At 47.3% G+C, this 13,377-nt stretch overlaps 1 protein-coding gene across 2 annotated transcripts; it reads right to left on the bottom strand.

Annotated features, from left to right (window-relative positions):
* Positions 1–1,669: 1,669 nt before the first annotated feature.
* LOC125551666 (auxin efflux carrier component 2) lies at positions 1,670–5,455 on the bottom strand. 2 transcript variants are annotated; one of them, XM_048714940.1, is made up of 7 exons: positions 4,306–5,455; positions 3,999–4,186; positions 3,582–3,894; positions 2,776–2,861; positions 2,511–2,668; positions 2,304–2,380; positions 1,670–2,203 (listed from the first exon to the last, which is right to left on the bottom strand). In XM_048714940.1, exons 1-7 carry the CDS (start codon positions 5,316–5,318, stop codon positions 2,137–2,139), a joined length of 1,902 nt encoding a protein of 633 aa, XP_048570897.1. In that variant the 5' UTR covers positions 5,319–5,455; the 3' UTR covers positions 1,670–2,136. The 2 variants fall into 2 exon arrangements, with proteins under 2 accessions (XP_048570897.1, XP_048570898.1); XM_048714941.1 differs by having other exon boundaries at positions 3,999–4,183; positions 4,306–5,454.
* Between the last annotated feature and the right edge of the window lie 7,922 nt (positions 5,456–13,377).

The raw sequence follows: 13,377 nt of genomic DNA, 5'->3' as shown, positions 1-13,377 counted from the left end.
TCTGTTGACTGATCAACTCAACATATATATTGATGTGATGAAAAGAAGTACTGAATTCTTGGCTTGCGATAGTTTGAGTTCTCTTCCTCTCAAGTTGGTTCAGAGTAGACAACATCTGGTATTTCCATTGGTTTATCGGCTCATCAGACTTGCATTGACATTACCGGTGGCGACTGCATCAGTTGAGAGGGTTTTCTCAGCCATGAATATTATAAAGACTGGTCTTCGAAACAAGATGGGTGATGATTGGCTTAATGATTTGATGGTTTGCTTTGTTGAGCGCGAGATATTTGCTAAAATTAGTGATAAAGAGATTATGGTTCATTTTCATGCCCTGAAGAGCCGTCGAGGTCATCTACCTCCAGAACCTCGTGTTCATTATGCAATTACGTCTTAAAGGTATACTACCACCCAGTTACCATCAGATGAGTATATCAAAATATACAACTCTCATCACACTTGTGCTAATGCATTCATTATTTTTAGGTCTCATTTGGAAATTGGAATTATGGGATCATATTGTGGCATAAGTGAGCATTTCAAGCGGCAAGAGTCCATGTGAGCAGTCAGGCGGCCTCGACGACTTTTATCAGTGTACTAGTTTTAAATAGTCTTTTAATCCTTTTGTTGTTGAATGCTATGAGTTTCTGGTTGAATATAGCTGCATTTGTAGCGAAAAAAATTAAACATTAAATGTTCGCCCCGGCTACCTTCAATTCCTGGGTCCGCCACTAACTCAGCTAGGTGATCTTCCGGTGTGCGAGGCCTATCTTTCTTGAGATTCCAAGCTCATGTGGAGTGCTTTGACTTGGGAGGGCTGAGGACTGGAGCATTGTAATCCTCAGACAACCTGAGTTGGCCGCTGGTTTATGTGACTAATTATACTCTAGCTGGTTTGCCTCGTTTGACTATTGGCTCATGCACTTGTGTATTCTGCTCATAGTTTATACCCTTTTGCTCTGCATTCTGAAGTTAAATTAGTAGCCAGTGGTGTACAAACTTCCACCACAGGTTAAATTTGCAGATCAAACTGATTTCAGAGGAAGTTGCATACGTCAGGGATGATCCAGAATACAAAGGAGAACCTTCTTGCAGGCATGATGGCTAATTAAGCTGATCAGACTGGACACTCGCCATCTACGGAGTACTAAATAATTCAGAGTCTCAGTATTCTAGGCCATCAGGTTTCATGTTCCCTGCAGCAAAGGACAACCCACTAGCAGGAAAAATACAGAGCCTCCACATGCACAGGCCACCGGCATCTAGCAAACATTTGACCCTGCAAGTTAACTAATCATCAATCAATCACACTGTCATTAGGCAGCAGACAAGAAGATATATAGTAGAAACAGCCACAAGATTCTCCCTCTCTCTCTCTCCCCCTTGTTTCATGCGGATCAAGATCCTCTGGTAAATCCCTAGAAGCCAGCGCTTTGCATTCATGATGTAGCACTTGCCTTTGGACTCATCAATGCAAGCCACATAACGCCTTTACACATAAATACATTAACAATGTCGTAAACTAGTACTGTAAAGAAATATAAGAGCGTTTAGATCACTACTTCTTTTTTTTTTACAGTGGGAGTATCTGTTTTTCCATGCATGAGATGCAGATTCAGAGTCTGTCTGTGCAAAATTTGAGGGTTCAGAGATCTGTCCAGGCAGGAAGTATGCTGAAGCATCTAGCTCTTTTCCCCAAAGCATCAGGGTGATCTTGCCATGCGATGTGGGAACCGCATGTATTAGTTTATCCAGGGTGAGATTACAAGTTACATTTACCTTGGCGCACACACTTGTGGCCAGATCATGTGTCACTCACTGGACGAATCTTGATTCAGTAGCAACTTGTCGATTTAACGGTTGAACCATTCATACTCAAAGCCCTAGCCTTTACTTTGGATCTAAAACAGTAGCAAAAATAATATAAAAAATAAAAAATGGAATCAAGGATATGTTTATCTTTCCTTTGAATTCCTGTCTAGGGTCCTACTTAGTTCAACCTATCCTTCTGCTTGATCTCATCTCATCCATCTTCAGGTATTCAAGACAACCCACATGTTCATTGGTCATTTCTCTCTAGAATTCTACTTCTTCCTACCCATAGATATGCAGCCTTAGTTCTTCACGATTATGTCTCTATATCCCAAGGAGAACGTAGTAGAGTATCGTGATCGGGAGCGCCACGAGCATTCCGAAAATAACCCTGAAATTTCAGAAACATGCATTAAAATTTTGAGTAAAAGGAGGCAACCTTAGTTTTACTCAAATCATTATAAGCAAAAGACGTGCAATGGCTAGCTTACGCTGTGCTAAGTATTTGAGGATGGCAGTTGTACTCCTTGGCGAACACAAATGGAACAATTCCTTGTGGAAGTGCTGCCTGTTGAACAATCACATGTTCAAAAATAAGATCATCATCTCAAATAGATTCCACATTTATATTGTGTGCAAATTTAATTGGGTATAACTTTGGAGTCAAATTTAAATTTATGGCATAGTTTCTGTCCAACCTGAACAATGGCAACATGTAGGAGTACTCCCCGGAGTCCCACGGCGATTGAGGTCGCGGCGATCACCGCCGGCCCAGTCAAGAACCTCACCGCCATGGCAAACGTCGCAACAGACTTTCCGCAAGAGATAATCTTTGGTTGCAGAGCCATGAAGAGGCCTGGATCAATTGCATAGGTTACCGTTAGCATTTTCTTGGAGCAAATGAGAAAGGGAAAGGTACAGAATTTGTTATGAATAGACAACAAAATGTCAACGCTGTAGTACCTAAGCTGAACATAGCCATCCCTAGCCCTGCATCAGACAGGATTGATATGGACCCCTTGATTATTGTAGGCATCTGGATGTTCCACCTGAAATATTTTGAAGATAAGGTTTGGTTAATCAACATATATTACTAGTCAAAAGTAGTAATTGCATTGCACCATCAATGTGATTAGAGACCCAAAGCTGTAGATGCATGTAGCATGCATGTGCCCCTCTCTCCTAAGAATGCCCTCTGCTTCCTGTGAAGTTTCCTCCAGATGCAAAATATACAATGATATGGATGCAGATATCATCTGCACGTACAGTGTACACACGGTGTGTCGTGCATCGGCCGTAGCCCGTAGATGAGAGTACATATTGCTACTGGTCATCATGTCATGTGTGCAATCGATCTGGAACTCTATGGATGGGGACAAACACGGCATCCGCATGCAGCTGATTTTCTAGATTTGCTTTGCTGCTACAGGGCTCCAGGTCAGGTCCTGCATAAGACCTGCATCTGCAGCTGCACCATGCATGTGCCGGCCGGCGGACCAGATCCAAGACCGACGTGATTATCATGTGCTCTCACATGCATCCATGGGACAATTATAAGCAATCTAATCTATCATTAGTGTATAGTTAATGAAGACACAGCAATGTCAATCTAGCCTCGAATCCAGTTAAGCAAACTACTGTAACTTGATTTTTGTACGCAAGCACTTCTGAGTTCTGATGCGTGCATGCATGAGCGAGTGAATTGATGCATGGACGGACGGATGCAGTTTGTCAGAAAGTGGTGATGGGATTGTGATCGATGCGTGTACCTGAATGAGACGAGTGACCAGACGAGGCCGATGAGGCTGGAGTAGGTGTTGGGGTTGCGGATGAGCTTGCGCCACACCATGATGAGGATGAGCCGGGTCATCACGCTCGCCGGCGGCATCGGGTGCGCCGCCTCCTCCAGCCCGGGCACGTCGGCGCCCTTCTTCCGCGGCGCCACGTAGGGGGACCCCGACACGGGGAACTTGGCGCCCAGCCCCGTCGCCGGGCTCTTCATCATGCCGTCCTCGATCTCCACCTCCACCGCGCCGCCGCTGGCGTCCTTCTTGAGCACCGGCGTCACGCTGCCGCTCACGCCTGAAGGCCGACGCGTACACATAATAGTGCACAGTGTGTCATGGAGTGATGATGCACGGTGGCAACCTTGATTTGGACGAAGGAATCGCGTGTTTGTAACGTACCTCTGGGCGTCGCGCCGTCGCGTGGCGTGGCTGCCGCCGGAGGCGCGGCGGCGAAGTCGGTGGACGCGGCGTGGTTGACGGCGTTGCGGAGGTTGGCCTCCGACACGGGCGACGCGCTGGAGCTCCACACGAACATGTGCAGCTCCTTGTTCGAGTTGGAGTTAGAACCCCCAAGCTCCTTCTTCCTGTTACACATTATCCAAAGGAATCCCAAAGTCAACTCAAGATCATCCAACACAAGATCCAAACAAGAACTAAAGACAATCATTCATGTTCATGGTTGCATCTGAGTGTCAGTGACACGTACCGTGGCGCCGGCATCATCATGCCGGGGTTGGGCGCGGGGTACGGGGCCGCCGCCTCGCCGCCCTTGAACTTGTTGGCGACCTGCTCGTCGAGCCCCTGCCCGCGTGCGCCGGGCGTGCCGGCGACGGGGGGCTGGCCCTTGGGACTGGCCAGCTTGCTCCCGTTGAACATGGAGTAGAAGTCGGACTGGTTGAAGCTGGACTGGCGCGGCGTGGGCTCCCGGGACGTCTGCAGCGAGTAGATCTCCACGCCGGTGAGGTTGGACGCGCGCGGAGTCATGGCGTTGGACGCGCCGCGGTAGATCCCGGAGCGCCCTGCGCCGTGGCCGCCCGTGGTGGATCCCGACGCGGACCGCCGGATGACGACGTGGACGCGGCCGTCGCGCCCGACCTCGGCGTCCGCGTGCAGCGCCTCGCGGCCGTTGAGCGAGACCACGTCGGAGTCGACGCGGAAGGAGGCGATGCTGGCGCCGACGTCGGGCGGGAACTGCTCGGAGATGAGCGCCTTGGCGCCGCGGTACTCGAAGAGGAAGAGCATGAGCGTGTACCAGATGACGCTCTGCAGCACCACGATCTGCACCATGAGCGACCCCGAGAAGTCGCCGTACATGGCGCGCAGCAGCGGGATGCCCATCACCAGCGTGTTGGGCAGCGTCGCCAGGGAGAAGAGGGTGATGGTCCAGTCCAGCGACGACGCCTCGCCGGCCTCCGTCCCGCCGCGGCACCGGTACCGGGACAGCACGTTGTGCCACACGGCCAGCGCCGCCAGGATCACCAGCTTCTGCAGCGAGTCGGCGGCCAGGAAGCGGTAGTCCATGGCGTAGGGGTCGTTGGTGGAGATGAAGTGGAAGGAGAGGAGCGGCACCGCAAAGACGGCCACGAAGCGGTTGATCCCCGAGCACTGGTCCGGCGTGAAGATGCCCCACCACCGCACCGACCCGTACGCCATGAACATGGCCACGTACAGCGGCACCACCGCCGCCAGCACGTCGTAGATGTCCTTCCCGGTGATCATCGCGCCCGACCCGACGAGCTAGCTAGATCCCAACCTACGGTTTGCTTTTGGGATCTCGTCTCTGCTGGGGATCGATGGATCGGTCGGGGTGACCTTGAGTGTGGGAAGAGAAGTAGAAGCGGTGGCTATATAGGAGAAGATCGTCGTTGAAATGGTTGTTAATTAAGTACTAAGTGGTACGTACCCTACGTACACTGGGCTTAGATTATGCTAAGCATGGTGCATGTGTGCGGGGAAAGATTCCAAGCTAGCTATAGGGGACAAGGCGCGTACACTTGCACGCATTCATTCAGTTGGTTTTTGTTTAGCGAATTTCATTTTCTTCTGGCCGGCGGTGATCAAGTGTAAACACTTCTACTAGCTAGGTTAGCTAGGTTGTGTAGGAGACATGAACACCAGGCTGGCTGGTTGGAAGAACCAAGCTGGTTTTTCTCGAGGCTGGCGGCAAGGCGGGCCACGGCAAAACCCTAGCCGCCGCCCCTCATGTACCCCTCTCATCGCCGTCGGGGTGTGGCTGCAGCGGGGAGGTCCTGAATTCTTGACCAGAGCGCCTACTACGGAGGCGCTAGAGGGTTGTTGTGAGATGTCGAGGGAGGTGGGCGCTCGAGCGGCGGTCTACATCAGGCAATGCGCGCCGGTGGCATTGTTCAAGCCAGTGGCGCTCTTCATCGGTAGCCTGGCATTACTAGATCACCAATGAAGAGCGCGTCGGTTCATGGCTCTGGACGGCGGTGAGCTAGACATCAGACCCAGATCTGTCGTACATAAGCAAGGTTGTTATTTTTCAGGTTTCCTTTAGGATCTTGGTGTTTGCTCTACATTGATGGCTTTCATGTCACTGCTTCTACAAGCTCTTGAATTTTAAAACGTTTGCTCTGCCAAGGGGTATGCCTAGAGGCGGCCTCGAGCTATGCTACGGCGTGCCATCGGCGGATGCGGGGGAAAATGGCTTTGGCATCCACAAGATTTTGAATGTAATTTTCTTTTTCTATAAGGATGTGTTTGTAAGGACCCGTGACACTTAATATATAGTACTACTAGGCCTTTTCACGAAAAAAATAAAGGAACCAAGCTACATGATGATATTCTCTGCATAGATCTACCGTCCACCGCTACTTTGAGATTCGTGTTTTTCTGCCGAAATTTGTGGTAAACAACGAAACATTTTGATACATGTTGGAACAAGGAAAAAGAAACTGATATCCAGGGGACAAGGTGCGTACACTTGCACGCATCGGATTGGTTTTGGTTTCTTGCGGTGATCAAGCGTAAACACTAGCTACCAGCCAAGCAGCTGCATGTGGGTATGTGTGAATCAAGAGATGGATCTGATGAAAGGCCGGAGACAAGACTGAAGCCTCTAGATACCTCTTGCCAAAGTAGGCTTGGCATGGACTTGGCACATAACATAGCAAGGTAGCTAGATGTCAAGACACGACATCACGAGCGTACTACTTTGGATGAATTTGCCAGGTACGTAGGGCCCGTGAGCCAGCCAAGTCATGTAAGTACATAGAGATTGTAGAGTCACGCAACCTTCAAAAAGTGTAGCTAGGGGCGTGCATGATTGCCCGCGTCTGTTTAGCCGAGTGTGGAAAAGGCGTGGCTTGGCTTGGTTGCTCTCGTTTGTGTGAGTGTGCACGAGTGACTGAAAACACAATAATGCAGCCTGGTGAACCATGTGGTCGACAACAGATTTTGCCCTTGCTCACATCAACCTGGTCCCGGAGAAACGGACGGGACTGAAATTGTTGTTCCGATTTGGTATAAGTGCCGGGTGACTGGAATTTATTTTTGTCTTGGTGAACGTCGGGAATCATCGATCCGACGTTGAGATCCATGTGAAAATTTACATTTTGATGTCTCGAATAATAAACAAGTCATCCGGAAATTTGCCCGACTGCCTTTACAATTCAAGAAGTAGTTGGATCCAGCACAAGGGCATTGTAAGTTTTAAGTTTCAATCATTGAGACTTACGATTTCTCACTCACTCTTATCAAGTTTCATAGATAAAATTTTAAGAGATTTTTTTGTCGGTTGTAGGCATAAAAATCTTGATTTTATCAGTCGCTCGTACTAAGTTTCAAGAGGTAAAACTTAACATTTATTTTTAAATTTGTCAAAACGTATTTGAAATGGTTCTTATTTGAATGCCCTCATCATGAGAAACATGAATATGAAAACAGAACTTAATTTGAACATTTCATTCAAAAGATATAAGAGTTTGAAAATTGAAAACCAAAAATAAAAGCACGCGTGAGGGACTCCGTGTCGTGAGACATGCGTGCCACAAATCCTCTTCCACAAGTAATCCCTTTTTACTGGATGAACAAAACAACACTCTCTATGTTTATTTCTTTACTTTCTATTTTACTTTTTTTCTTGAGTTAAATTTTCTCAACCTTGGCAATAATGTCGGGTGTACGACCGTGCATGAAGGCATGGGAGATCCAGCAACACCAGTATGGCAATACGACACCATGTGCATGCACGGGTACCGTCCGACAGCGAGGAGGGTGCGTCGATAACGACGGAGCAGCGGCGCGGAGGGCACAAGCAGGACGCAACGGGAGGGTGCGGTGACGAAGAACCAAGTGATGGACGGATCGGTGGTGGAAGGGAGGAGAGGAAGGGCTAGTCATGATAGGGGTTGTTAGGAGGGGGCAAGAGGAAGAGGAATTGCGGCGGGTTGGTCAAGGCAAGGGAGGGAATAGTTGTTGGGGTTTAGGGAGTGGAACTGGACTGCTCTAATACCCTGTCTAGTCTTGACTGACCAGCCACTAGGCCTGGTCGGTTAGTAACGAAAATAGGCCACCGGGATGTTAATGTATCACTAAGAGCATCCACAATCGGACTTGACAAATTCGATCCCTTATATATCTGCGGGCATGCATAGGTGCATTCGCGGACGGTGACCAGTCACCCCTCATCTTTCCTTTGTTGCATCCAGCTTCCCTATATTCGATACCTTAAATCAATACACAACATGCAAACTAGAACCCACGTACTACAGAGATAACTTAAGCTAGCATACACTAGTCATCGTCATCAGCGATGTCATTTCGTGTCGGAAGTGCCAGACAGCACTGCCACGTGCTAGATGGCTGCCTACTGCATCTCCGGCACGTCGTCATCGCCCAGCTCATCGAACATCTCGTTGAGCTCCGCATCCCGCTGGTGGAGGAAGCGACGACTGGCCTCCACCTCCACCTCCAACTGGATGGGGTCTAGGATGGCTAGCCACCTCCTCCTCCTGGGTCCTCGAACTCCATCGTCGCCTCGGGCATGCTGAAGCGCGTAGCAGGAGGTGACGGATCCGCCAACTCGTCTGTTCTGCGTCTGCCATGGTCTCGTCCTACTCCTCCTTCAACTTATTTGGCTCCGGCGAGTTCGGAGGTAGGCGGGTTGCGATCCAGGCTTCGTGCCCTAGCCCGGATCTGCTCAAGGAGCTGCAGGCGCCACTCCAGTGTGAGCATGGCGTAGGTTGTTAGACCCGGCATCGGGGCATGGCTAGAGGCGGGCGCTGGTTGGAAGAACCAAAGCTAATTTTTCTCTGAGGCTGGCGGCAAGGTGGGCTACCGCAAAACCCTAGCCGCCGCATGCTGTGTACCCCTATCATCGTCGCTAGGGTGTGGCCGCGGCGGGGAGGTCCTGAACTCTTGACCGGAGTGCCTACTATGGAGGTGCTAGAGGGTTGTTGTGCGACATTCAAGGAGATGGGGCGCTCAAGTGGCGGTCTACGCCAGACAATGCGTGGCGGTGGCATTGTTGAAGCCAGTGGCGGTTGGAGCGGCGGTCTTCATCAGTGTCCCGACATGACTAGATCACGAGAGAAGAGCGCATCGGGTCATGGCTCTGGACGGCGGTGAGCTCGACATCAAACCCAGATCCGTCGTACATCAGCAAGGGTGTTATTTTTCAGATTTTCTTTAGGGTCTTGGTGTTTGGTTTGAGACGGCGAGATGGCGGCATTGCCCCAAGGCATGTGAATCAAGACATGGATCTGATAGATGGCCGGAGACAAGACTGAAGCCTCTACGTTCGTGCGTCTTCGGTTTTGATTCTTTCAATCTACGTTATTCTTCATCAGCGGTGGGTGTTGTTCTGGGATGCTGGTCCTATGGGCATTAGCACGACGACTTCCCGACTGTCTAATACAATAAGTTGTGCTCTACTTCGGTGATGGAGGGACGATAAAGATGGCATGTCTTCGCCTCGCTTCAGTGCTTGTAGTCGCTAGATGGTCTACGGATCTGTATATAATTTTTATTTTTGATGTTCAGAGATGAATATATTGAAAGTTTTCTTGAAAAAGAATCATATAGATTGTAGAGTCAAGCAACCTTCAAAAAGTCTCGGGGTGTGCATGATTCCCGTGTCTGTTTAGCCAAGCCGGGAAAAAGGCGTAGCCTTGTTTGCTTACTCTTGTTTGTGTAAGTCCGCACGAGTAACCGAGGACACAATAATGGAGCCTGGTGATCCATGTGGTTGAGGCTTGACAGCAGATTTTGCATATCTGCTCATCAGATATCTCCCTGGTCCCGGAGAAACGGACGAAGCTGAAATTTTTGTTTCGATTTGGTATAAGAGCAATCTACATCTGTATTTGGCAAACCGACCCCTCAAACGCCTATGAATATGTCCGGACGCGTCCACGGACAATGACCGCTCGCGTCACAAATAATTGATTCTACAATCAGATATCTCAAATTAGAAACTTCAAATTTATATTATTACATGCAACGTACATTGATTCTTAAGCGAAGTTCATCTAGCTCCGCCGTGCCCATGTCAGGCGGCCGGCTGCGCTTCCCAGAGTGTTGGTTCGGTCGCCAGCAAGGTAGAGTAGGGCATGGGACACGAGCCAGCTCACAGGACTCAAGGCGTCGCCGTCTCCCATGCCCTACTCTTCCTCGTTGGAGAATGAAACCCGAACGATGTCGGTGGACGTCAAACGATGATGAATCCATCATGGAGAGCCGGCAACATCTACCACAACGCGGTTGCGGCACTCGGACTAGTGCACCATATGGGGTGTCGAAGAATGCGACTCCACCTACGTCCACTGCCGTGAGGGTTGCCGCCGCGTCCCGCGCCCGCTACCTCGCACGGCCGGCACGCCGCGCCATGTTTTCATCGGACGACGCCCATGACGCGTCCATGGCCTTGATACATCTTAAATGTATATACTTTTTCAAACACTTTTGCTTTTATTTTGGACTTTAATTTGCTTGAATTCTACTCGTTTTCAGAAATATAAAGTACAGTTACTAAAAAAATACAGTATAAAGTACAGATATCGTGAATTAATTCCCAGAAGATATGCCCCCTTTGAAAGTAACCCGAAGAAAATCCCCGACATTTTGTGTCGTTCACGAGGTAGACTGGTAGAGAGAGTACTTCTTCTCTTCTTGTAGGGTCATGCATGTGCTCAGAGACAACGGCCACAAGAACCTTTTGAGCAAGGTACTCAAGGTAAGCGTACGTACTCAAAGCGATCACATCTTCCTGAGGGTGATTAGTTTTACTAACGTGTGGTCTCATGGCCAATTTTGACCAGTACCGAACAGCACAAGCTTCAAGCTTATACTACTAAACAGTGCTCAGTTGATGACTTGATGCTGTTGCATGCCGTTAGAGCTGGAGCAGCTGGTTTTGCAGCCATGGCGTTGACATGAGACGCAGGGCAGAGGGTGCGGATCCACATATCACCGGATGGGATCCCGGTTTGAGTTGACCCACCAACAACCGTAGCAAGCATGAGAGGTGTGTCCGGTCAGACCAACGATAACCTCCTCCACTTCCACAACGGCCGCGATTTATAGATGAGTTAAGCCAGCCAAGTAATTAACTTGAGGTGTCATGGTTAGTATATTTAACAGCATAATGCTGGGCACACCCTGGGCAACGCACGCCCTCGGGGGAGGCCGTGTCGTTGCCGCGGCAGACACCCGCATGCAGGCGGTCACCGCCGCCGACGAACACGGCCGCAGTTCTAGCTAGCTGCCGATGGACAGTCTGCGTGCGTATACATGGAGTACGTACTTACGAAGTCGTCGTGAAGAAGAACGACAAGTGGTCCGTACGTTGGGATCTATATATGGATGGTGCTGGTGGAATCCAGATTCGACGCGGCAAACACCAGTAGATTTGAGTAATCTGTATGTATGTCAAACAAGCTTATGTGTGCCTTTGTCAAAAAAAAAAACAAGTTCATGTATGCCCTCCACACTCCAACCCTCACTTTTCCATAAATCGAGATGATATTTTTTTAATTTGTCTGTTTGAGATTGCTTTTACCATGCTTACCGCCTGGTAGATCGAGATGGTGTTATTACAAGCTTTTGGATGTTTGGAGCTTTTTTTACAGCGCTTTAGTGAGGCTGGTTGTAATGAGGTATCACATACTAGCATCATGCATATGATACTAGTGTATGATCTTACCTCCGTAATGCATAGTATCATATATTAGTATCATGTACTCCCTCCATCTCATAATATAAGACGTTTTCGACACTAGTGTAGTGCTAAAAATGTTTTTTTTAATTATGGGACAAAGGGAATAGTACTTTATTTATTGTCATGCATAACATATAGTAGCATAGCATTTATTATGATATGATATCATGATATAATACTCAACCCTTTTGTTTTTCTTCATTTAATTCTATGACACCTCATCAAAATTGTCTAATTGGCATGCATGATACTAACTATGTTACTACCATTACGACCAGCCTTACACGTAAGTGGCTTAGAATTGATTTTAAGTTAGTTGTGTTTTATGATATTGATTTCTGCTTCGAGATTCGTGTTATCTTTTTTACTGGTCTATTATGTTTTTTTTTTCTTTTTGAGTATGTGAGTTGTTTTGGCGGGTTCCTATCTACTTGAATTTGGGCAGGCCCAAGTAGCACAGGCTCCCACTGCCAGTTTTACGAAGGTTCTTTTTTTTGTTTTGCTTTCTGTTGTTTATTTTTGTTAAATGTTTGCACTTTCTTTTCTTTTTATTCTTTTTTCCATGTTACTTTTTCTTTCTTTTCGATTTTTGTTCCTTTTCTTTCATTTTTTATTTATTTTATCATATTTTCGAATTTCTAACATTTTCAGAAATCGCGAAGATTTCTTTAAATCATGAATATTTTTTGGATTGACGAACATTTTTTGAAATCGTGAACATTGTTATTACAAATTCATGACACTTTTTGAATTTGTGAAGATTTTTTATGAAATCATGAATATTTTTTATTGTCATTAATTGTTTTTTGAATTCTTCACCATTTTTAAATGTGACTTTTTTGGACAAGTCCCGAATATTTTCTGAAATAATGAATAGTTTTTCAATTCATGAACATATTTAAAAATTAGTGAAAAGTTTCTGTAATTTGTGTTCCACATGTTTTAGAATTTGCAAAACATTTTTTTGAAATTTAGGAACATTTATGGAAATAACAAAAATAATCAAATTCATGAATATTTTTTCAAATTTGGGAAGACGTTTTAAATTCACGAAGATATTTCTAACATTTTTGAATTCATGAATAATATTTAGATTGGAGGAAAATCATTTCAAATTCCCAGCCATTTTCTGAAGAATTTCTTTTAAATTTTCTGACGATTTTTTAGCTAGATTTTTTGTTTGAAAACCTGAAAATAAAATAATGAAGCAAGAAACAGAACGACAGAAGAAAACATAGAAACGAAAGCGAAATAGGTGCACCCACCCCACACACAAGCCGACCAAAAGCATGCAGGAGGGAGGAGGTGCGTGCGCGCGTCCTATGCGCTAAACAGGAGCTCCCTTGTTTTGGGCTGGGTTTCTTCGGGGAAACCTATTCGGCGTGCAGGTCGCCTGCGAGCGACATGGCGAAATCACTACTGAGGTGGGAGTGATCTTCCAAGGAGTACTCCTCAAGTCGCAACCTAGGAGTTTTTTTTTTCTGGTCTATTATGTTTTTTTGACTATGTTTTTTTGAGTATGTGAGTTGTTTTGGCAGGTTCCCTATCTACTTGAATTTGAGCCGGCCCAAGTAGCACATGCTCCCTCTGCCTGTTTTA

Source organism: Triticum urartu, chromosome 4 (genome assembly GCF_003073215.2).
Source record: "Triticum urartu cultivar G1812 chromosome 4, Tu2.1, whole genome shotgun sequence".
Lineage (NCBI taxonomy): Eukaryota > Viridiplantae > Streptophyta > Magnoliopsida > Poales > Poaceae > Triticum > Triticum urartu.
This window is presented reverse-complemented; position numbering and strand designations above follow the sequence as displayed.